The sequence below is a fragment of the Microcaecilia unicolor genome, chromosome 5 (assembly GCF_901765095.1).
Source record: "Microcaecilia unicolor chromosome 5, aMicUni1.1, whole genome shotgun sequence".
In the NCBI taxonomy this organism is placed as follows: Eukaryota; Metazoa; Chordata; class Amphibia; order Gymnophiona; family Siphonopidae; genus Microcaecilia; species Microcaecilia unicolor.
Window position 1 is genome coordinate 263,057,875 of NC_044035.1, and position 25,372 is coordinate 263,083,246.

At 46.4% G+C, this 25,372-nt stretch overlaps 1 protein-coding gene across 1 annotated transcript in view; it reads left to right on the top strand.

Annotated features, from left to right (window-relative positions):
- Positions 1-25,372, top strand: part of PCNP (PEST proteolytic signal containing nuclear protein) — a 93,695-nt gene that overhangs the window by 32,050 nt on the left and 36,273 nt on the right. The window contains exon 2 of the mRNA XM_030204149.1: positions 9,683-9,894. Within this exon, the coding sequence (XP_030060009.1) occupies positions 9,683-9,894 (212 nt within the window). The remainder of the gene's footprint in view (positions 1-9,682; positions 9,895-25,372) is intronic.

A 25,372-nucleotide genomic window follows, 5' to 3' on the forward strand; every position in this document is an offset into this window, starting at 1 on the left:
ACTGAGGCAGGAGTGACTATTCGCACAGTGCCTTCCTTCCTACCCAAGATTGTTTCTCGCTTCCATGTGAGTCAGCAGCTCTGTCTCCCTTCCTTTCGTAGGGAGGACTACCCAGAGGAATACTCTGCTCTTAAATATCTGGATGTGAGACGAGTAATCATCAGATACTTGGAAGTGACCAATGATTTCCGGAAATCGGATCATCTGTTTGTCCTGTTTGCAGGTCCTCGTAAGGGTCTGCAGGCTGCTAAGCCTACAGTGGCAAGATGGGTCAAGGAAGCCATTGCAGCGGCTTATGTGGCCGCGGGGAAGGTGCCGCCTATCCAGCTGAAGGCTCACTCCACTAGAGCTCAGGCGGCCTCGATGGCAGAGGCCGGGTCCGTCTCCTTGGAAGAGATATGCAAGGCGGCAACTTGGGCATCGGCCCATACATTCTCCAAGCATTACCGCTTGACTGTGGCGGCACGGGCGGAGGCCCGGTTTGGATCTTCAGTGTTGAGGTCAGGGATTTCAGTGTCCCGCCCTGGGTGAGTACTGCTTCGGTACATCCCACCAGTCTATGGATTGATCAGCATGATGATATGGAAGGTAAAATTATGTATCATACCTGATAATTTTCTTTCCATTAATCATAGCTGATCAATCCATAGCCCCTCCCAGATATCTGTATTGGTTCTATTCTGGTTGCATTTCAGGTTCAAGTTTAGTCTTCAGTTCCTTCAGGAGGACTTCGTGTTCAAGTTTTTTCACTTGGATTCTTCAAGAGTTGAGACGAGTTTGTGTTACAGTGAGCTGCTGCATTCCTCTCCCCTCCGTTTTACGGGGCTGGATTGAGACTTAAATTCTGCTGGCACTCCCTCCCGCTTCGTGCGGCTGTAGGGCAGCTTTGTACCCCTCCCGCTTCGGCAGTGTTAGGGTCAGTCAGCTCCTCCCGCGGTTGCGGTTGCAGGATAAGCCAGATCCCCCCGCATCGGCGGGTGTGGTGTCCCTCCCCCGCTCCGCGGGGATGAGCTGGACGGATTCCCCTCTCCCACTTGTGTGGGGATGAGCTGGGTTAATTCCCCTCCCCCGTTTCGGTGGTGGTGAGCTGGGCAGAGTGTCCCTTTGTGGGTGTAATTCTCTAAGTGCTGAGTCCTGCGGATGGAGCTTTGATATCGACATACTGAGGAGTTTCCGGCAGCACATGACCACATATAGGGAGGCAAAAGTTTGCTCTCTATCTCCACCTGCTGGTAGATGGACACAACCCACCAGTCTATGGATTGATCAGCTATGATTAATGGAAAGAAAATTATCAGGTATGATACATAATTTTACCTTTCTGTCCAGCACATAACTATTTTATGACCTAAGTCAGTGGTACCAAACTTCAGCTGAAGGGTAATGAAGTTTTGATATTTGTTTGTAACACAGAAAAAGGGGTATGGGAACACAACCTAAGCAGGACTGAGGTTTTGATAATTCAAACTGCTTGAGAATGGGCTCATGTACTACTCCCAGTGCAAACCAATGTACCGGAAGGGAGGTGTGGAGGAGGGATGATTTTGGTGCTTTATAGCATAGTGTCACTGCTTCTACCAGTGCAAGGTATATCAGTTTGCTAATAATTTTTGGGAAGTTAATTATGTATAGAGCTAATTAAGTGAACCAAATCATATGTATTTTGAAGTGTCAAACAAGAAATGGAATCTTTAGTGCAAACATGTTGAATAATTTCTCTCAGTCATGGGCTTATTTTGGGATTTGTGTGTGTGACAAATCAAATATATAGCACACAATTATAGGATTGTTCTTAGAACTGCCAGTGATTGACTAGTATTCTTTACACATACTCAAAAACCAGGAAAAAAAAGTAGCTTTGTTGTTCTGTAACCACATCAAAACTAAAGCACTTGTGAGTCTTTTACATTTAATATGTACAATGTTAACATTCTATAAAATGCTTGCATCTATTTAAATAAATTCTGGTCAATGTTTTACTCAAAACCAAGCTAACAAAAGAAAAAAAAAATAAAATAAAATAAATATTCATTTGGGTAAATTAACAGTCCTGCTTGGAGTAATTTTCACAGGCAGCAAAGTGAGAAATTATTCAACATGTTTGCATTAAAGATTCCATTTCTTGTTTGACACTTCAAAATACATATTGTGTGCTATATATTTGATTTGTCACACACACAAATCCCAAAATAAGCCCATGACTGAGGGCCCTGTTTACTAAGCAGCATTCAAGGCACGTTAACCATGTACGTACCTACAATATCCCTATAGGCCCCTACGTGGTTAGCGTGTGCGCTAAGCGTAGGCGCGCTAAAAACACTAACGCACCTTAGTAAACAGGTCCCTGAGTTTGTTCTCAGCTTCTGTTACAGGATCGGAACCATCTCCATGATCTATTGGTTGCTGTACTGTCGAGCAAGTAATCTGGGTTTGAGTCCCTTGTCAAGCTTGATTTTGAAGTAACAGTTGCAGCCTCTAGAACTTAATCTAGTTTTATTCATGGTTAAAACATGGAAATGAAAAAACATAACGCTATCAAACTATTATTTAGATCTCATTAATCCTGTTGAGATAATTAGCTTTTAAGGATTAATTTTTCCTGCATAAAGGACTAATTTCTGTAAATGGCGCTGAAATATGTAAGCGCTGAGCACCTAACTTTAGGCACCAGCAATTATGCCTGCCGAAAGCACCGATTGAGTCTATTCTATAACAATTTGTGTAACATAGTAGAAGACGGCAGAAAAAGACCACGGTCCATCGTGTAAATTCTGGGAACGCCCCTGTCCACATCCCCTTGAAATTACGCGCTATATGAATTCCACGCACATCATAGAATACGATATGCATGTAACTCCCAATTTTAATGCCAATAATTAGTTGTTTACAGCCAGTTATTGGCACTGATTGGCTCATTTATCAGTTAAGTTGTGAGCTCAAATCGGCAATGTGCACTGATATGGGTGGGTGCACAGCTTTAGTAATCATATTTCCTTAGTGTATGCAGCAGATGAATCCAAGAACTGGTGGGTTGTGTCCATCTACCGGCAGGTGGAGATAGAGATTACAAAGCTGAAGGCAGTGATACCGACGGCCAGCTCCTCCTTCACCTCAGTACATCTCTGTCTCCAGCAGGTGGTGGACGGCTCTTCAGTAGCTCCTGGATTTGTCTGCTGTGGATACTCCTGGGTCCTGTGGGCCAGTTGAGTTTAGGAGTGTCTGGCTGGTGGTGCCGACTTTGGGGACATACTCAGTCTTCAGGGTCCCTGCTTCACCCTTCCACCCCTTGCCTCCCGGTCTTTAGAGCTCTAGCCTTCCTCACAAGTTAAAAAACAAAGTCAAGAGAGCTCCTTTGCCTGCATAAGGTGTTTAAAAAAAAACAGAAGAAACAGATTTCTGACAGGACCGGGCAGTACAGGGTTTCCCTGTCTTAGTGCTGTGCTTTCAGTCTGTGTGCCAGTTAGGCAGCAGGCTGCTGCGTCGGTGGGACTCTGTTTCTCCTCCGGAGATACCTGCTGTTTGGTGAGTCCCTGCCTTTCTCTTTTCGGCGCGGGGTACCGTGCTTTAGTGTGGGCGACACTGGCATTTGAAAGCTGTTTTCGCTGCAGTAGCAGATGCTCCGCAGTGGGACTCTGTGTGGTGGCGTGTTCGAACGCTGGGGAGGAAAGCACTGAAGTTCCCCTTCCCCGAGAAACCTTTTCCCCACACTAAAATGGCGGGAATGCATGCCTTTTTGCCAATGCGGCCCTGTTTTCTCCTGATATCCGTTCTGATCCTTTCCCACCCTGCGGCCTTGATGGGGGGGGGGGCTTCTAAAGGACCTTCTGTCCCATTAGAGATTGCTGGTACAGGGGATTCCCCTTTATTTTCTCCATCCTTTGGTTTCCTTTACCAAAATCACTTTTGAGTCAGAAACTGTTTGCATGTAGCTGGGACAGTGGTACAAATTCTTCTCAAACTGCGCCCCCATTGGGCAAGGGGATCCAAGCGAAGAACAGAACTAGTTTAAGCTGTTTCTGTATCTTCTGAGCAGGATCTCCTCTGCTCTGGGACCCTTAATTTGAACCTTTCTTCTTAAGAGAGCTTGGCCTCTAGCCCTTTTCGTGATTGGGGTTTTTATGCCCATCTCGGGCAGATGGGTTCTAGATGGCTAAGTTTTTCAGAAGGAATCTGATGGTCCTGCGATGCGCCTTGTTTTGTTAGGGATGCATGTCAGCCACTCTGGGAGCTTCTGACTCCCCCCCCCCCCCCCCCCCCCCAGCTCATTCTGCTGTTCTGTATGCCTATATGTTGCAGAAGTCTGGTAGGGTAACTGACAGTTCCTTTTTAGTTTAGCCTTTGGAGTTTTCTGGTTTGTTCCCTGTCTGTCTCTTCTGATGGACCCTGCCCCCAAAGAGGGGATGTTTTCTTTCCAGCTCAGCAGTAGGGTACATTTATTTATTTATATATTTATTTGTATTTTGCTGACACCTTTTCAGTAGTAGCTCAAGGTGAGTTACATTCAGGTACATTACATTGCTCACCTGTCTTCCTCTATGCTGATGGAGTATTTTTAGGGCAGTCCCTTTCTGCAGAAAGGCAGCAAGAATCACCTGAGCTGGAAAGCCGTGTTTTCCTAAGTGGGTACATTGATAGCAATAGGCATCACTGTCTGTGGTGAGTTTAGATTTTCTTAAGAGTTCCTGCGTTGGCTAAGGCTGTTCCTGGTGTGGGAAACAGTGAACAGCATCGGAGCAGGGCTCCTTGTATGTTGGACCTCTGAAAGGGCCTATTTAGTATTTAGTATTTTTATTTACAGACCTTTCTGCCCACCCCCCCCCCTCAGTTTTTCTCTGAGGGCAGTTGTTTGAAAGCTTGGAAGTTTCCCGCCTTCCTTTGTGAAACTCTTTTTATACCGGCAGTACAGGCATTGCCTATGAGCACACCATCCTGAGTGTGACTAAACTCTGATCTTGGAAGGTCAGCAGGGTTTGGGCCTGGCTAGTTTCTAGTTTGATGGGAGACTGCCTGGGAATACCAGGTGCTGTAGGTTTTCTTTTTTTTTTGTCTGCACCTTTACAGGTGAGAGTTTCTAGGCTTAGTGCCTTTGGCGCCAGGTTTCTGTAGGAAATGTTACATATTGTTATTTTCTGGGGCTAGTGCTCTGGTAACCATGGAACCTCAGTGCTGTCATGGGGACGGTGTAGCCGATCTCCCACCTGGACCTGCTTTTGGTGCTGTTTGTCTACTAGCCTTTCAGGACACATTGCAGGCCAGGCGGTGCTTGTGCCGTCTTCCCTGCCTGGACCTGCTTTTGGTGCTGTTCGTCTTCTAGCACTTCAGGACACGTGTGCTATGTGGTGCTTGTGCCGTCGGAGAAGATGAGGCGGCTGCTTCTTCGATGACAGAGTGGGACGGAGTCAGACTGTGGCTATCAGGGCGTGTCGCCCCCATGGAGTAGGCAGAGGACCTCGTGTTCTATTTCTGCGCAGCCCACTTTGCGGGCTTTTCCTACGGTGAGTTCTCTTTTCTGCCGTCTTCTGTCTTGGCGAAATGGTTATTCCGCACCAGTTTGGCCTCAGGTAGAGAGCTCCGGAGATAAATCTGATGGTGTCCCGGATGAACGCCCAAATGCCTTCTTTCTTCTGTCATCGGAGAGGGAGATTTGGCAGGGCTGGTTGTTCAATTGCTTCGTTAGCCTGAGGACGTTCTTCGATAGTGTTTCCTCTGTGGCCTCTCTGCAGCCAAGTTTATTTTGGATCGCTTGCCACCAGGGTTGAGTCATTCTGGTAGTTCCGGATTAACCACGGCGCCCTTGGTATGCGGATATGGTGCAGCTCATGGTGGCACCTTCGCTTTGGATCCCGCTTGACTCCGGGCTCTTCCTTCTGGGTCCATTCCTGAGTGGATGATCCCTCTCGCTTTGGTCTTACAGCCTGGTTTTTTGAGAGGCTGACTCTGAGGAACAGAGTTCTTTGGACGCTGTGATTACTGTTTTGTTGCGATCTTGTATGTGGTCCACGGTCCACTTAAAGCACGTATTCTTTGGTGTTGAGGATTTTTTGAGGCTGGTTGCGGCCCACGCTTGGTCTTCATTGTGGGTGTCTGTTCCTTAGCGACTGTGTTCTTTCTGCAGGATGGGATGCAGAAGGACCTGGCCTTGCACTCGGAGGTACTGAATTTCTTGCACAGTGCTTTGCTCCTCTGCTGCTGCGACCTTGTTCACCCTGAAACCTCGTTTGTGTTCTCCGGATCTAGCTTGGGGCTCCTTGTCTACCGAGCATTGCTTCGGACTTCTTTTGTTCCTTTGCAGAATGCTTCGCTTAGGAACTTCCAAGCGGTGTTCTTGGTTGCCAATTCTTCGGCATTGAGTGTCTGAGTTTTTAGCGCAGCCATGCCGAGCTGTTTTTTTCTGCAGTTTCCTGAGTCTAGAGTGACCTTGCTTTGGGTTCCTACTTTTCTTTTTCAGCCTCTCTTTCTTCCCTCCTTTCGGGAGGGGGATTTTCACGCAGAGTACATGGCCCTTCGTCTTCTGGATGTTCAGAGGGTTCTCCGGTATTTGCAGATGTTGCATGTTTTTCAGCGTTCAGATCTTCTTTGTCGCAGTTTTTGCCAAGGGACAGCAGCCTCTGGTGTGATCAGATTTTTTTTTACTCGTTGGATTGCAGATACTTTGTGGATTTTTTGGAAAGGTTGCATCCCGCCAGTGGCATTGCAGTTTCGTTTCACAAGATTTCTGTCCACTTCTTTGGCGGAATGAGTGTGCTTTCACTATTTAGATGCTGCCTTTGTAGCGGCGGTTCTGTCTCGGGGAGTTGCAACTTCCCACCATACTTAGGGATTGCTTTGGTACATCCCACCAGTTCTTGGATTCATCTGCTGCATATGCTAAGGAAGGTAAAATTATGTCTTACCTGCTGATAATGTTCTTTAATAGCAGCAGATGAATCCAGCATCCCGCCCTTTATTAGCCACATTTGTTTTGCCTGTCTGAAGAGGACTCCCATCACAGTCGTGGTTTCTCTTAAGTCAGACTGACGAGTTTCTGTTTTGTATGATTAGTGAGGAAGGCTTCCTGGTTTCTTGTCTGATTCTGCTTGTTGATGAGACATGTACTGAGGTGAAGGAGAAGCTGGCTATCTAGTATCACTGCCCTCAGCTTTGTAATCTCTATCTCTACCTGCTGGTAGATGGACACAACCCACCAGTTCTTGGATTTATCTGTTGCTACTAAAGGAAAGAAAATCATCAGCAGGTAAGGCATAATTTTACTATATATATAATCCAGTGGAAAGTTGAAGAAAAGCAGAGAAACTCCTTACTAGGGCTGTACCGTGTTTCACCCGAAAATAAGACACAGTCTTATATTTATTTTTCCTCCCCAAAATGCGCTAGGTCTTATTTTCGGGGGGGGGGGGGGGGGGGGGGGATGTCTTATTTTCGGGGAAACATTGGTCGCCCCCCCCCCCCCCCCCGGTCACTTCTGGAACTAACCTGAAGCTCCTTTCACCTTCGCAAGTTCGGATTCGGAGCAGCAAGCAACAGCAGGGCAGACCTCTCCTTCCTTCCGTGCCCCGCCCTCGCCTGACGTTAAGTTACGTCAGGCGAGGGCGGGACACGGAAGGAAGGAGAGGTCTGCCATGCTGCTGCTCCAATCCAAACTTGCAAAGGTGAAAGGAGCTTCAGGTTAGTTTCGGGAGCGACGGTGGGGGGGGGGGGGGGTGGCTCTCGGCGGCCCTGCTTACAAAAAAAAGTTTGGTAGGCCTTACTTTTGGGGGGATGTCTTATATTTTAAATTTGCAGGAAAACCCTGGTAGGTATTATTTTCGGGGTAGGTCCTATTTTCGTGGAAACACGGTACATTTAATGTGTTAATATCGCGGTTAACAAGTTAAATGCTTAACTAGCATTAAAAATGTAAATGCAGTTCTTTGTCTCCCCATCCCCGAATCCAGCTTTGCCCCGTCTTGTCTCCCTGTCCTCTCTTCCTCCCACTGGCTTACTCATTTTAGATGGTCTGCAGCTCATGTGCCGATCCCCTGCTTCTCTCTTCACTGTGGCTGTGAATATGATCACAATACTGAACAGTTCTGCAATAACTTATGCTTACATATCAAATGATATGTAATAAGAGGCTGTACATTTAATGCATTAATAACACGGTTAACATGCTAAATGCTTAACTAGCATTAAAAATTTTAACGCAGTTAACATACTCCATCTCCCCATCCCCCAAATCCAGCTTTGCCCCGTCTTATCTCCCTGTCCTCTCCCCTCCCACTGGCTTACTCATTTTATATGGTCTGGAGCTTGTGCGCCAATCCCCTGCTTCTCTCTTTACCGTGGCTGTAGCGGCACCAAGCAAAAAAGAAAGGTAAAGGGACGTTCTCCCCCTGCATGGTGCCACTGGCTCTGCTGGACCCAGATACATATAATAACTCTTCCTCTCTACGATTCCCTAATGTGTCTATATACACAAACCTTATTGTACTACAACATTACTGTATTTGTTCATACCGGAATTGGCAAACGCCTTTTCCGGTACTATGTAAGCCACATTGAGCCTGCAAATAGGTGGGAAAATGTGGGATACAAATGTAACAAATAAAATAAATAAATACAGGAAGTTAGTTATAGATGGTCTGGAGCTCGTGTGTTGATCCCTCACTTCTCCCTTTACCGTGGCTGTCTATATTTTGTACTGAACAGGAGGAAATGTGAGTGGGGATGTTTTACACGATTAATTGTGCAATCAAAAATTTGTCACAACCATGAGATTAAAATTTTTTATCGATGAACATCCCTACTAGGGTCTGGCAGAGCCAGCTGTAGCACACAGAGGGGAACGTCCCTGTGCTTGTCTTTTGCTTCCTGCCGCTACAGCCACGGTGAAGAGAGAAGCAGGAAATCGGCACACGAGCTCCAGACCATCTATAACTAACTTCCTGTTTCTGTGTCCAGCAGAGCCAGTGGCAGCAAGCAGAGGGGAATGTCCCTTTACCTTTTTTGCTTGGTGCTTCTACAGCCACGGCGAAGAGAGAAGCAGGGGATTGGCACACAAGCTCCAGACCATATAAAATGAGTAAGTCAGTGGGAGGGGTAGAGGACAGGGAGACAAGATGGGGCAAAGCTGGATTTGGGGGATGGGGAGACGGAGTGCATTAACTGCGTTAAAATTTTTAATGCTAGTTAAGCATTTAGCGTGTTAACCATGTTATTAATGCATTAAATGTATAGCCTTATTACATATCATTTGATATGTAAGCATAAGTTATGGCAGAACCGTTCCGTATCGTGATCATATTCAGATATATTAGTGCTTATTTTAAAAGCACATAGACTTACAAAGTTACGTAACCTGTGTGCTTTGAAACTGAGCCTCTTTATCTCTTATTATATAAGGCGTCACTTGATATCCATCATTTGAGACTATGAAAAGTAAACGTTTACATAAGTGGAATTAAGAGTGTAAATAACATGTATTGTAGTAGTTGATTCTGCAGAGTCCCTTCCACAGTGAAACATGTTCTTAGTTGCTGCTGTGTCTGCTATATCTAACAAACAGTGGAAGAGACTGCTTGGTCAGTAAATGCAGAGCTGCAGAGGTACCCTACCCTTTAACGGGACTTTGTGAGGTTGCTGCTCCAATCAATCTGCTCGGTAAAAAATTGCTCATCTTGGTAAGTTGTTTCGACTTCACCAGGATCTGAAGACGAGGCAGAAAAATCTGTGAAAACTAAGACTGTTTCTTCCAGCAATGGAGGGGAAAGTTCAAGTCGCAGCGCTGAGAAGCGTTCAGCAACGGAAGACCTCAACACACAGCCTGCGCCTGCCAAAATGTCCAAGTTTGGATTTACCAGAGGTGGTCAGTCATTAAAGAAGCAGTCATCAATATCCATCAAACTTGGAGCAAATGTAAGTGAGGCTGTGATTAATACTTATTTTCTCCAGTGCAAGAGAAACTCTGATAAAGTATGCTGTATCTTCTGTTTGGATTAAACCACAGGTGCCTAATCTCAGTCTTCAAGGGCCATAGTCAGCTTTTCAGGATTTCCCCAATGAATATGCATGAGATCTATTTACATTGTATGCAAATAGATCTCATGCATATTCATGGACAAGGGCTGAGGTTGGACAGCTCTGGATTAAACAGATATATTAAATAGTGATTATTAACATTTTCCCGTGGGAAAGTGACTTCTGTTTGAGTCAACACTTTTGGAGTTAAAATTATTGTCCATATATCAGGTCATGCAGAAGGCTTTTGAGGGTGGAGGTAGCCATGTGATCATGTCAACTTATGGTATAGAAATGACTACTCCACTCAAGGAATAGGATTGTAATTCCTTCCTGGGGTTCCAGTAGGGTTTGGTGGGAACTTTGATTTTTGCCTGTTTTTCTGCCTGTTGGAATTCAAATTTCTTGGCAGTTCTGAGCCGTTATATTTCTAATTGTGTTGAGATCCAGAGCTATGGATTTTTTAATAATCATGGCTGTGTGTTCCTAAACCGTGGGTCAGGATCCCAAAATGGGGTCACATCAAAAGTGGATGGGACCATTAACGGAACTGATTCTCCCCCCCAAAAAAAACAAACAAACCAAAAACACCTCCTTTTAGACTTCTGCTGTGAGAATCAGGGGGTCTGTGATTCAGTGAATATTCACAGGCCTTTCCCTTTCCTCCCATCATCATGGGGTCTGTGATTCAGTGAATATTCATAGGCCTTTCCCTTTCCTCCCAGGTGTAGACTGGGAAGCCCATGCAGAATACTGGGATCTGTGTGTGCACACTGACACACAGGGCCCTGTGCTCATTAAGAACATAAGAATTGCTATACAGGGATAGACCGAAGATCCATCAAGCCCAGTATCCTGTTTCCTACTATGGCCAATCCAGGTTACAAGTACTGGCAAGATCCCAAAACAGTGCTGCTTATCCTTGAAATAAGCAGTGGATTTTCCCCAAGTCCATCTTAATAATGGCTTATGGACTTCTCTTTTAGGAAGATAGCCAAACCTTTATTAAACCCCGCTAAGCTAACGGCTTTGACCACATTCACTGGCAATGAATTCCAGAGTTTAATTGAATAGAACATTTTCTTTGTTACAGAGTTTACTTGGCTCTCGAGGGTAAGGTTGCGATCGAGTGTGACACCAAGTATTTTCAAACTGTCCGAGGTAGGGACAGCTGTCTTTTCTTCAAGCTAAAGAGCCCTAGCCGCTTTAATCTTTCCTCATAGGGAAGTTGTCCCATCCCCTTTATCATTTTCGTCACCTTTCTCTGTACGTTTTCTAATTCCACTATATCTATCTTGAGATGCAGTGACCAGAATTGGACACAATATTCGAGGTGCGGTCGCACCATGGAGTGATACAAAGGCTACTGCCTTCATGCTTTGGATAAGAGGGTTAGGAGTAAGATGATGAGAGAGGAGTGGGGATTTTCTATTTATTTTTGTATCATTTGGGTTACATTGGATAAACATTTTGGAGAAAGTGATGTAAACTGTTACTATGTGCATGTGTCTGGTTTACAGTTCAAACTAGACATGAAATCTGTGGTGGTGTACATCCCCATGGAGCTCTTAACTTGACAGTTTTCTGTCTGTTGGATAATAAGAGAATACAAGGTGTCTGTTCACCTGATTGTCCAGGTTGTTGGTGCTGTTCACTTCCATGTCAGGGATTGGATTCTACAGGTGGCTGTGTGTGGAAACAGTGCTGAATTCTCACAGAAGTAGAAATGTTGAGGCAAGAATTTAAAATAAAGTGATCTTCTTGCTTTGAAAAAGGACAGCCTTGGAAACAGAAAAAAATTATTTCTTTCTGTATAATTGCAGGTGGTCAATGCAGGACCATTTCATATATGGGAATAAAATCTGCTAAATACTGCTTTTGGTGAGAGAAATAGAAAGGAAGGAAGGAAGGATTTTTTGCTGGGAAGGATAACATAAACATGCCCAAATAACTGGAGATCTTGCAAGTGACAGCCTGGCCCAATTTTTTTAAATATATAGACAAGCAAAAAGATGATATATTTAAAACTGTCTTGTTCTCCATTAACTTTAAGTGGTTGTTAACAATGTAATAGTTGGATGGTAGTCTGTAGCATGCCTCCTAGTAGTTAGCCTAACAACTCCATACAAAACGTTATACTTTACAGGCATGTCCTCATTTGGACAGTATTTTTGTTTGTTTTTTTTTAGAAAAGAGAACTTGAAATGTAGAACTCCCAACACAACAGTCCACAGAGTTATCCATAATGTACAGCAAGCATTAAGATTTATTCTCTGATGACAAACAGGCATAATATTCTATTCTCACATGTGGGTAATGTGGACACTGACAAGTGCACTGTTACTTTAAATCTTTGAGGCAATGCTCCCACTGCCCGTGCCTGGGTGCCTTCCCGCCTGACAGTTGAGCGTGGGACCAGCAGTCTGTCATTTTCCCCGGAGCAGAGAGGTTGACTTTTTTTTTTATCCTCAGTATGTCAAACTTTTGCCTTGTTGGTGCCTTCCCTTTTTCGGTACATTTTTCTTTCTTCATATTCTATTTTCAGTATTAAGTTGTTTAAATGTATACATTTTTTTTCACTTATCTTAATTTTTCAGTTTTTGGCTTCTTTTGCTTGGGAAGCATCAACTATTTTCGGGTACGCAACTATTCAAAACTCCGTGGGCCATAGAGCCTTTTGACCTAGCATCAACCGTTTTTCTCTCCATGTCATTGAGGGTGCTTTGTGGCTTTAAGAAGTGTACTTGATGCAATAGGACTGTTTTAGGCACACTCCCATAACTAGTATGTTCAGTGCTTGGGTCTGGAGCATCAGGACATACACTTTAGCCTCTGCCTGTGCATGCAAGTGAGGACCCTTAAAGCCCACAGAGTCCAGTGTACAGAACTTTTTCCGAGGACAAGCAGGCTCTGTTATTCTCACAAGTGGGTAGACACCATCCCATGTCGCCCGGCTCGGCAAATTTGCCAAAGAAAAATCCAGAGCTTTTAGGAGCATGAGCCGTGCTCCAGCACCCATGCATGAGTTCCTTCCGGCCCGCCACTCAACTCGCCATCTTACTTTCATTTTTTCCACATGACAAGTAGCAGCTTTTCTGCTCGCTCTTCACAAGCCCAGTTAGAGCGATCTTTTTTTTTTTTTTTGAGTGCCTTTCAACGATTTTCTACCCACTTCTTTAGTTTTATTTTGCCTTAAGAAAATAAAAGGTCCAAAAAAAGAGGGACCTTTTATTTTCTTAGGGGTCCTTTTACTAAGATGCACCGAAAAATGGCCTGCGCTGTTGTAGACGTGTGTATTGGATGCGTTCAGGTCCATTTTTCAGCTTGTCTGCAAAAAAGGCCTTTTTATTTTTTGGCTGAAAATGGACATGCGGCAAAATAAAAATTGGCATGCATCGATTTTGGGCCTGAGACCTTACCACCACCCATTGACCTAGCGGTAAAGTCTCATGTGTTAACCTGGCGGTAATGGTCTTTTTCCGAGGACAAGCAGGCTGCTTGTTCTCACTGATGGGTTGACGTCCGACAGCAGCCCCAGGTCCGGAATTCTTCAGATGGAACTCCGACACCACCTTGGGCAAGAACTTAGGGTGAGTGCGGAGGACTACTCTGTTATGATGAAATTTAGTATGTGGAACATGGGCTACCAAGGATTGGAGCTCACTGACTCTACGAGCTGAAGTAACAGCCACCAAGAAAATGACCTTCCAGGTCAAGTACTTCAGATGGCAGGAATTCAGTGACTCAAAACTGGTTTCATCAGTTGGGTGAGAACGACATTGAGATCCCATGACACTGGTGGAGGTTTGACGGAGGGCTTTAACAAAAGCAAACCTCTCATGAAGTGAACAACTAAAGGCTGTCCAAAGATAGGCTTACTCTCTACACGGTAACGATAAGCACTAATTGCACTAAGATGAACTCTTACGGAGTTGGTCTTTAGACCAGACTCGGACAAGTGCAGAAGGTATTCAAGCAAGGTCTATGTAGGACAAGAGCAAGTGTCTAGGGCCTTGCAGTCACACCAGACGGCAAACCTCCTCCATTTAAAAGAGTAACTCTTTTTAGTGGAATCTTTCCTGGAAGCAAGCAAGACTCGGGAGACACCTCCGACAGACCCAAGGAGGCAAAGTCTACGCTCTCAACATCCAGGCCGTGAGAGCCAGGGACCGGAGGTTGGGATGCAGAAGTACCCCCTCGTTCTGAGTAATGAGGGTTGGAAAACACTGCAATCTCCACGGCTCTTCGGAGGAGAACTCCAGAAGAAGCGGGAACCAAATCTGACACGGCCAGAAGGGAGCGATCAGAATCATGGTTCCATGATTCTGCTTGAGTTTCAGCAAAGTCTTCCCCACCAAACGTATGGGAGGATATGCATACAGGAGGCCCTTGCCCCAATGTAGGAGAGAGGCATCCGACGCCAGCCTGCCGTGGGCCTGAAGTCTGGAACAGAACTGAGGGACCTTGTGATTGGTCCGAGTGGCAAAAAGATCCACCGAGGGGGTGCCCCACGCTCGGGAAGATCTTGCGTACCACGCCCAAGCTGAGCAACCACTCGTGAGGTTGCATTATCCTGCTCAATCTGTCGGCCAGACTGTTGTTTACACCCGCCAACTAGGTGGCTTGGAGAAACATGCCCAAAGCCACATCTGAACGGCACCGGATCTCGCCCCCTGTGTCAGGAAGCCAGGCATTTGGTGAACACCCGGGGTGCGGAGCCGAGACCAAAGGGCAGTACTCAATACTGAAAGTGCTGTGTTCCCAGACGGAATCAAAGATACTGCCTGTGAGCTGACAGTATCGGAATATGGGTATAAGCATCCTTCAAGTCCAGAGAGCATAGCCAATCGTTTTTCTGAATCAATACTGCCTGTGAGCTGACAGTATCGGAATATGGGTATAAGCATCCTTCAAGTCCAGAGAGCATAGCCAATCGTTTTTCTGAATCATGGGAAGAAGGGTGCCCAGGGAAAGCATCCTGAAATTTTCTCGAATCAGATATTTGTTCAGGGCCCTTAGGTCTAGGATGGGACGCACCCCTCCTGTTTTCTTTTGCACAAGGAGGTACCTGGAATAGAATACCAGCCCTTCTTGCCCCGGTGGAACGGGCTCGACCGCACTGGCGCTGAGAAGGGTGGAGAGTTCCTCTGCAAGTACCTGCCTGTGCTGGAAGCTGAAGGACTGAGCTCCCGGTAGACAATTTGGAGGTTTGGACATCAAATTGAGGGAGTATCCTAGCCAGACTATTTGGAGAACCCACTGATCGGAGGTTACAAGAGGCCACCGCTGGTGAAAAAATTTCAACCTCCCTCCGACCGGTAGATCGTCCGGCACAGACACTTAAGTCGGCTATGCTCACCTGGAGCCAGTCAAAAGCTCGTCTCTTACTTTTGCTGGGGAGCTGCAGGGGCCTGTTGCACACGCTGTTGACGTGAACAAGCACGCTGGGGCTTAGCCTGAGCAGGCTGGTGCGAAGGAGGATTGTACCTGTGCTTATTGTAAGCGTAGGGAGCATTCCTCTGACCACCACAAAAACATCTACCTGAAGAGGTAGATGCTGAAGGCGTCCGGTGGGAGAGTTTGTCGAATGCGGGTACCCGCTGATGGAGCTGTTCTACCACCTGCTCGACCTTCTCGTCAAAAATATTATCCCCCCTGGCAAGGAGCATCTGCAATCTGCTGCTGGACTCGATTATCCAGTTCAGAGGCACGCAGCCATGAGAGTCTGCGTATCACTATACCTTGAGCAGCGGCCCTAGACGCAACATCAAAAGTGTCATAAGCACCCCTGGACAGGAATTTACGACACGCCTTCAGCTGCCTGACCACCTCCTGAAAAGGCTTGGCCTGCTCCGAAGGGAGCTGATCGACCAAGTCCGCCAGTTGTTTCACATTATTCCGCATATGGATGCTCGTGTAGAGCTGGTAGGACTGGATCTTGGCCACGAGCATAGAGGAATGATAGGCCTTCCTCCCAAAAATGTCCAGAGTTCTAGACTCCCGCCCAGGGGGCGCTGAGGCGTAATCCCTAGAACTCTTGGCTCTCTTGAGAGCGGAATCCACAACCCCAGAGTCATGAGGCAACTGAGTCTTCATCAACTCTGGGTCCCCGTGAATCCGGTACTGGGACTCCTTTTTTAGGGATGGTGGGATTAGTTAGTGGTTTCATCCAGTTCGCCATCAATGTCTGCTTAAGGACATTATGTAGGGGAACCGTGGATGACTCCTTAGGTGGTGAAGGATAGTCCAGGACCTCGAACATCTCAGCCCTGGGCTCATCCTCAGTGACCACTGGGAAGGGAATGGCCGTAGACATTTTCCGGACAAAAGACGAGAAAGACAGACTCTCGGGGGGAGAAAGCTTTCTCTCTGGTGAAGAAGTAGGATCAGAAGGAAGACCATAAGACTCCTCATCCGAGAAATATATTGGGTCCTCCTCTGCCTCCCACGAGGCCTCTCCCTCAGTATCAGACAGGATGTCTCTGACCGCAGTCTGAAGCCGGGCCCGTCTCGACGCAGAGGAGCAATGTCCTCGATGACGGTGTCGAGAAGTAGACTCCAATACCGACGGCGATGAAGCTCCCTCCACCGACGTCGATGGGGAAACCACTTGGGTGGAAGCCGACGCCAACACCGCAAGCACACCGATGCCGAAGGCCGCACCACGGACAGGGAGCCAGCCGCCTCATCTATCAACGGTACCATAGGCGCAAGCACCGCCAGTACTGGAACAGACGATTGCAGCAGCCTTTCCAGGATCCCTGGAAGAATGGCTTCGAGGCGCTCATCAAGCGTGGCTGTAGAGAAAAGCTGGGGATTCGGTGCAGGAGTGAAAGCCCGAATCTGCTGAGGAGGCGGAGGCAGTACCGGGCTGTCCGGAGAAGTGCGCATCGACACCTCCTGAATGGAGGGTGAGCGGTCCTCCTGGCGTCGACGTTTCACAGGTGCCGAATCATTCGGCGTCCCGGAGCTCTTGGTACCGTGATGGGAGGGCGACTGATGACGGTGCTTCTTCGCCTTCGCTCAAAGCACGGTCTCGGTACCCCCCCCCCCCCCCCCGGTACAGACGAGGAAAACGTGGAATCCAAATGTCTCCTTGGGGTCGGGTCTGACGAGGGTCAGTCCTGATGGGCCTGCACTGCAGGAGCCCTCGAGGCAGGTGGAGATCCACTCGATGGCCCACTGCTCCCAGCGTGAGATGGTCTCTGGACAGCATTTATCTGCACTCCGGACGTCGATGCACTCTCTGGTGCCGACATCGACACAGCCGCCGCCGAGCTCGGTACCGCTGCTGACGTCGAAGAACCGGGCGAAGCGTGGAACAGGCGCTCCCACTGAGCTAGTCTCGATGCTTGAGTCCGCTTTTTAAGACCGCGGCACAAAGTACAAGCGTCGGGGCGATGACTCACCCCAAGACACTGAATACACGAAGCGTGTGGATCAGTAACCGAGAATGCCTGGCTGCACCGAGTGCACTTCTTGAAGCCGCTGGCGATCTTCGATGACATCGATGGAAAAATCGCGGAGGCGAAACCAAAAGACGCGATGGCACCAAAAAAGGGGGAAAACAAAACCCCGTACGGGCGGCTAACAGGGCCCCACACGGATCAAAAACAAAAAAAAACTTCCGACAAACTGGTAAAGGACGGGAAGTCATCTAACTATTTTTTTTTTTTTTTTTTTTTTAAAGAACAAGCAAGCGTACTCGCAAAAAACGAAGCACAAGAGAAAAACGGCGAAAAATCGCAAGGGGCTCTCTCCTGAGGCGCAGAGCAACCGTAAAACAGCCACCCTGACCACAGAAAAAAAAGAGACTGAGGGGCATGTTCGCGCGACGGGCAGGAAGGTGGCCGCGGTGCACGCACGAGGGCTCTAGCAAACTTTGTTTGAACCAGTCAATTGTCTTGCCTACATTCTTTCCCCGTCCTCATACCTGCCCTGCTGAACGTCAGTTGCGCACATTGAACTGCAAAGGAGCATTGGCCTTCTATCTGGAGTGGACAAGCCCATTCAAACAGTCCACCCAAATGGTTGTTTCTTTTGATCCCAACAGAATGGGAGTGGCTGTCGGGAAATGCACCATTTCAAGTTGGCTAGCAGATTGCTTATCCTTCACTTACGCCCAAGCTGGGCTGACTCTTGAGGGTCATGTCATAAGTACATAAGTAATGCCATACTGGGAAAAGACCAAGGGTCCATCGAGCCAAGCATCCTGTCCACGACAGCGGCCAATCCAGGCCAAGGGCACCTGGCAAGCTTCCCAAACGTACAAACATTCTATACATGTTATTCCTGGACTTGTGGATTTTTCCCAAGTCCATTTAGTAGCGGTTTATGGACTTGTCCTTTAGGAAACCGTCCAACCCCTTTTTAAACTCTGTTAAGCTAACCGCCTTCACCACTTTCTCTGGCAATGAATTCCAGAGTTTAATTACACGTTGGGTGAAGAAAAATTTTCTCCAATTTGTTTTAAATTTACTACACTGGAGTTTCATCGCATGCCCCCTAGTCCTAGTATTTTTGGAAAGCGTGAACAGACGCTTCACATTCACCTGTTCCACTTCACTCATTATTTTATATACCTCTATCATGTCTCCCCTCAGCCGTCTCTTCTCCAAGCTGAATAGCCCTAGCCTCCTTAATCTTTCTTCATAGGGAAGTCGTCCCATCCCCGCTATCATTTTAGTCGCCCTTCTCTGCACCTTTTCCAATTCTACTATATCTTTCTTGACCAGAATTGAACACAATACTCAAGGTGCGGTCGCACCATGGAGCGATACAACGGCATTTTAACATCCTCACACCTGTTTTCCATACCTTTCCTAATAATACCCAACATTCTATTCGCTTTCCTAGCCGCAGCAGCACACTGAGCATAAGGTTTCAGTGTATTATTCACGACAACACCCAGATCCCTTTCTTGGTCGTTAACTCCTAACGTGGAACGTTGCATGACGTAGCTATAATTCGGGTTCTTTTTTCCCACATGCATCACCTTGCACTTGCTCACATTAAACGTCATCTGCCATTTAGCCACCCAGTCTCCCAGTCTCGTAAGGTCCTCTTGTAATTTTTCACAATCCTGTCGCGATTTAACAACTTTGGATAACTTTGTGTCATCAGCAAATTTAATTACCTCGCTAGTTACTCCCATCTCTAAATCATTTATAAATATATTAAAAAGCAGCGGTCCTAGCACAGACCCCTGAGGAACCCCACTAACTACCCTTCTCCATTGTGAATACTGCCCATTTAACCCCACTCTGTTTCCTATCCTTCAACCAGTTTTTAATCCACAATAGGACACTTCCTCCTATCCCATGACCCTCCAATTTCCTCTGTAGCCTTTCATGTCACGGCTCAGTGTTCGAGCCATGGCAGAGTCAGTGGCCCACTTGAAGTCAGCCACTATAGAAGAGATTTTCAAGGCTGCGACGTGGTCATCTGCCAACACATTCACATCTCATTACTGCCTTCAGCAAGATACCCGACGCGACAGTCGGTTTGGGCAGTCGGTGCTGCAGAATCTGTTTGGGGTCTAGAATCCAACTCCACCCCCCTAGGCCCATTTGTGTTCTGTTCCAGGCTGCACTCTCAGTTAGTTGTTGTTTTTCAGGTCAATCTATGTTATGTCCTCGCCGTTGCGAGGCCCAGTTGACCCTGTTTGTTGTTTTGAGTGAGCCTGGGGGCTAGGGATACCCCATCAGTGAGAACAAGCAGCCTGCTTGTTCTTGGAGAAAGCGAAAGATACATACCTGTAGCAGGTATTCTCCGAGGACAGCAGGCTGATTGTTCTCACCAACCCGCCCACCTCCCCTTTGGAGTTGTCTCTTCCCTTGTCTTGCTTTGTAAGTTGACTGAGGGGCACGTTCGTGTGACGGGCGGGAAGATGGCCGTGCATGTGCGCACGAGGGCTCTAGCAAACTTTGTTGCTAGGAAGAATTCCGGACCTGGGGCTGCCGTCGGACGTCAACCCATCAGTGAGAACAATCAGCCTGCTGTCCTCGGAGAATACCTGCTACAGGTATGTATCTTTCACTTTCTCCCTCCAGGCACTCTGTGCACACCTCCCCTCCATTGATGTCCTCTGCACAGGAAGCATCCTTGCCGTGGTGACTGCTCTCCTTCTCTCCAGCTCATTTCTCCCCGAGAGCCTTCAAGGTCTTTAAGATCTGCTATGCCTGCACAAGCTATAACTCCATCTGCGTCCACACCACTTTCTCAGCCGGTTCCAACGCCTACTCTTCATGAGGAAATGTGGGCTATGCTCAAGGAAGAACAGGGCTACTGCATTTGTAGTCTGTACAGGCTTATAGCCTCAGCCCAGCCCTTCAGTACATCAGAGAGACAGTCACTGGAGAGGTCCCGCTTGCCAGCTCGGCGTTGACCATCTGGTTCAGCACGAACCCGATCGACACGTGTTGACATTGCCGGAGGAACTTTCTCCAACTTTGGAGACTCGTCCATCTCGACACAGAGCCGAAGCTGTAGTCGACACTCTCTTCCACATACTTCCCATGAACAGTACTTTGAAGAGTTGGACTTGGACCTTTCCTGGGAGACGGATCAAGACCCACAAGACCTCTCAGCTGTGGAGCCGTATGGCATTCCATCTGATCCTTCGCCACCTGAGGGATGTAGGTCTCCTCCAGAGAGTATATCTTTTCCTGGCTTTGTCCATGAGATGGCTCAAGCCACACCTTTCAAGTTGGAAACAGAGGAAGAACCTCATTCAGAACTTTTTGAAGTTCTAGATTGACTCTTCTAGAGAAGGAATTTTGTTCCACTTCATTCAGTTATAAAAAATACTTAACTGAGAGAGTCCAGTGACAGTTTAAGTAGTCCCAGAAAAAATTGTTACAATGTATAGAATACAGAAATCCACTGCACTTGAGAAAACACAATTATCCTATCATTCCCTAGTTGTGGAATTTGCTTTAAAGCACACTCGTAGTGCAAGAGCTCATGCTTCTGCTCCTCCAGGAAGAGAAGCTAGAACATTACTCTTTCAGCAGAAAAACTTTTCAAGCTTCAATGCTAACCAATCACATATTGGATTATCAACTTTATTCCACAATTTACTTAGCGTTCTCTGTATTAGAGGTTTTATGTGCTGAGGAATTCCATAAGCTTCACAGGAAACTTCTCAACTGTCGTAAATATCTGGCAAGGCATGTCTTTGATGTGTCTTCACACATTTCCACCTTAAAGTGGCAGTGCAACGTCTCTTTTGGCTCAGGGTGTCTGACTTTGAATCTGCTGTCCAGGAGCATCTAGCAGATGTCCCTTGTCGTGGAGAAAACTTGTTTGGTGACAAAATTGAGGAAGTGGCTGATCTGATTTAAAAACATACGTATACTATAAAGAATCTATCCAGGCCACAAACTTCTGCTACTTCTATAAGATTGCAGGAGGATATCAATGCTCCAATTACTATATGTTTAAGTGTCATTACACTCCTACTACTCCTCCATCTCAAAGGACTATGCCCCAACATTCACATCCAAGGCAACAGAGTGGTCAAAAATTTCAGTCTAAGCAACAGCCTAATTTTGACTCCTTCCTAGAGAGCATTGCCTCCATATAGTTGTCTGTGCCAAACAACCTTCCTGTCAGAGGGAGGCTCATTCTCTTCCAACAGAAGTGGCCTCACATAACCTCTAGCTGACGGATGCTATGCACCATTCAGCATGGCTGTGCTCTGTTTTGGCAAAGATCTCCCGACCATCCACCATGAGTCTCGTTTCAACTCCTTCCAAATGAAATTACTTTGAGAGGAGCTCTCAGCCCTCCTCCAGCAGAATGCAGTAGAACCAGTTCCTCCGCCAGCCAAGGGGTGAGGGTTCTATTCCAGATATTCGATCTGTGAGACTTAAGTTTCTACTCAAAGAAAAATTTTGCATGGTATCCCTGGGGTCACTACGTCCCTTGATACAACTCAATGATTAGCTTTGCTTGCACTTACCTATTCTCTCTGCTTTCGCTGTGGAACTCTTCACTATGAAAACAAGATCTTACCATTTGGCATGGCCTCTGCTCCTCAAGTTTTCACAAAGTGTCTGATAGTAGTAGCTGCAACACTTAGTGGGGCATACACATTTTTCCCTATCTGGATGACTGGTTAATCAAGAAAGCCTCCCGAGAGTTGATGAACACCTGTTCAGTCCACCATAAAGCTCCTAGAATTCCTCAGATTTGTGGTCAGTTACCCCAAATCACACCTTCAACCAGTTCAGAACTTAGAGTTCATAGGAGCTCTCCTCAGTACAACTTGGGGACGTCCCCTTCTCAACCAAGGTCACACACCATACTACATCTCGCCACTCAGATGTTCCAGTCCACCCAAGTATCTGCAAATCAGATGCTCCGCCTACTCTGTCACACAGCTTCAACAGTCCATGTAACACCATTGGCTTGTCTTCACTTCCAAATTCCTCAGTGGGCACTCTCCTCCCAGTGGTCCCAAGCTATGGAATTACTGTTGCCTCGTATTTGCATCACTGCACAGCTGTGCCACTCTCTACATTGGTGGGTGGTGTCCCAGAATCTCACCCCGGTCTTCTGTTTTAGCCCCTTCCACATCACAAGGTTCTCACCACAGATGCCTCCATGACAGGTTGTGGAGCACATCTTGATGATCTCCACACACAGGGTCCCCATGAGAGAAACAATATCAACCTCCTAGAATTGAGATCTTTCAAAACCTTCCAAGACCGTATCCTCGGTCAGGTAATACAAGTTCACATGAACAACCAGGTAGCAATGTATTACCTGAATAAACAGGGGGGAACAGGTTCTTAATCACCTCTGTCAACAATCCAATCACCTCTTCTATGGCGAATGAAGGCTCTGGTTACATGGGGTTCCCCCCCCCCCCCCCCTCCGATTTCATCTGGTCTCTGTATCAAGCCTAGAAATCGGGTCCTCAGCAGCTAGAATCACCAGTCACTTTGTCCGGTCCAGCTCATCCTAAGAGGCCGCGCCTAGAGTGGACAGAGGATGCAGAAGTTTTTTCTCAGGGGTCTGAGGAGGACATTAGTGATCTCGGAGAAGAGGATCCTTTAATGTCTAGCCAGGCGCAGGAGAGGACCCCTCGGTGGTGAGAGTGGACTTGGGCAGTTTCTCAAAACATCTCTATAAGAGCTGTTTACCTAGCTGGCAAACAGAATGCAGTAGCAGACAAACTGAGCAGAGTCCTTAAACCTCATGAATGGTCTCAACATCTCTGTAGTTCAGATGCTTTCTTGCTCCACTGGGAAATGAACCTTCTATATGCTTTTCCCCCCACTACCTCTCACAGGGAAAATTGTTCTCAAACTGTGTTGAAACTAGGGGCCATGATTCAAATCTGGTTCCCTTCCAGGGAACCATTGAACTTAGATCCTTTTCCAACCTTAACACAGAATTAGAGGTTTTGCCTTCCTCCAGAACCCTCGTTCTCTAGCCCAGATGGCTTGGTTCCTGACAACATAGATGTATGTACCTGATGCAGTCTCTAGGAAACTCCTAGCCTCTAGGAAACCTTCTACACAAAAATATTACCATTTTAAAGTGGAAAAGATTTTCTCTCTGGTGTTCAGCCAGAACATTCAATCCTACTACACACTCTCTGCCAACCTTTATGGAGTACCTCCTCCACCTTTCAGATTCTGGCCTCAAAACTAACTCAGAATGCGTTTGAGTGTCATCTGTGCTTTTTGTTCTAAAGTTGATAATAAAGCCAGTTTTAGTTAATCCCTTAATAGTTAAATTCATGAAAGGTTTGTTCCATACCAAATCTCCGGTGGTGTGGGATTTCAATGTCGTCCCAACAGCTCTCATGAAACCTCCATTTGAACCACTTTGTTCTTGTTCTCTAAAGTTCCTCACATATAAGGTAGTGTTTTTAATAGCTTGCTGTTCTGCGAGCTTCAAGCCCTTGTGGCAGACCCACCTTACACCAGGTTCTACCATGACAGAGTTGTCCTCTGAACTCACCCCAAATTCCTTCCTAAAGTGGTATTGGAGTTCCATCTTAATTAGTCCTTTGTACTCCTTGTCGTCTTCTCTGTAATCCTGGAGAAGCAGCACTACATACCTTATTGCAAGCGTGCTGTAGCGTACTATCTAGAACGTACAAAGCCTCATAGGAAGTCCTCCCAGCTTTGTGTCCTTCAAATTCTCATCACCAAGCATACAATCTCAACGACTAGCTGACTGTATCTACTACATGTTTACTCGGGCTGGGCTGACCCTTCATGGCTGGGTTGTGCAGCAACATGGTCTTTATCCAAACCTTCACCGCTCACTACTGTTTGGAGCAACATTCTAGGTGGGATAGCCAGTTTGGACAAGCAGTCCAGCAGAATCTTTTTATTACTTAAAAATCAACTCCAGCCTTTTTTTTTCCACCAGGCTCACTATCTGCTTAGTCACAAAATTGATTTTTACTGTGAGCCTGGTGGCTAGCGAATTCCACATATGAGAATATTATGCCTTCTTGACCTCGGAGAAAACTGTTGCAGGTGTTCTCCAAGGACAGCAGGCTTATATTCTCGCATCCCTCCCAACTCCCCTTGGGGTTATCTTCTTGGCTTTAGTACTATACTGGTGGTCCTACGTTCGAGCATTGGGTGGAAAGGCACCTGCACATGTGTGGTGAGAGCACTGCCTCAAACATTTAATCTGCTCTGTGGATGACAGTCACCCACATGTGAGAATATGTGTCTTAGGTTTTTCTGACTTGCTTTTTCTGAGCTGCTCTCTTAAGTGACTTGACCGAAGGAAGATTTCAACCAAGAGTGGAGACCTATGGAAGGAAGGAAAATGGGTTTTAGCACATGCCTATATGTATTTTGAGGGGAATGTGCTAATGCTATTTTTGCTAAGGTTATAACAAAATGGCATAATTCTCTTTTAGGAGAACATCCTAGTATGTTTTTTGAGACTTCAATTTTTTGCTCATACTTTCATTAAATTTAATAATCACAATGCAGTTATCCTGATTTTTCTTCTGGATGCTTCCAAGCTGTTTCTTACCCCATACACATTACACTGCAGTGTGTGAAGTTGAAGGATGTGTGCAGTGAAGGATATTTTGAAGAGTTATAAAATGTATTAAGACTAAAAAGGGTATCTTAAGATTTAAAGGGGTAGGTACCTTATCTATGAAAATAAGGAAGTTAATAGTTGGGCAGCATAGCAAGAACTGCTCACAATACTGGGAATGTCCTTTGTACCCAGAATTTTTCATTCATGTTTGTGTATTTTTTATTTATTTATTTTAGGTTTTGTTAGAGTAAAAATAAAACCAGCATGTGCTTTTCTGTTGCTTTAGTTGACTTTTAACATTCAGTATGCTTCGGCACAATGACTGCAATACTGAATCCAAATTCTT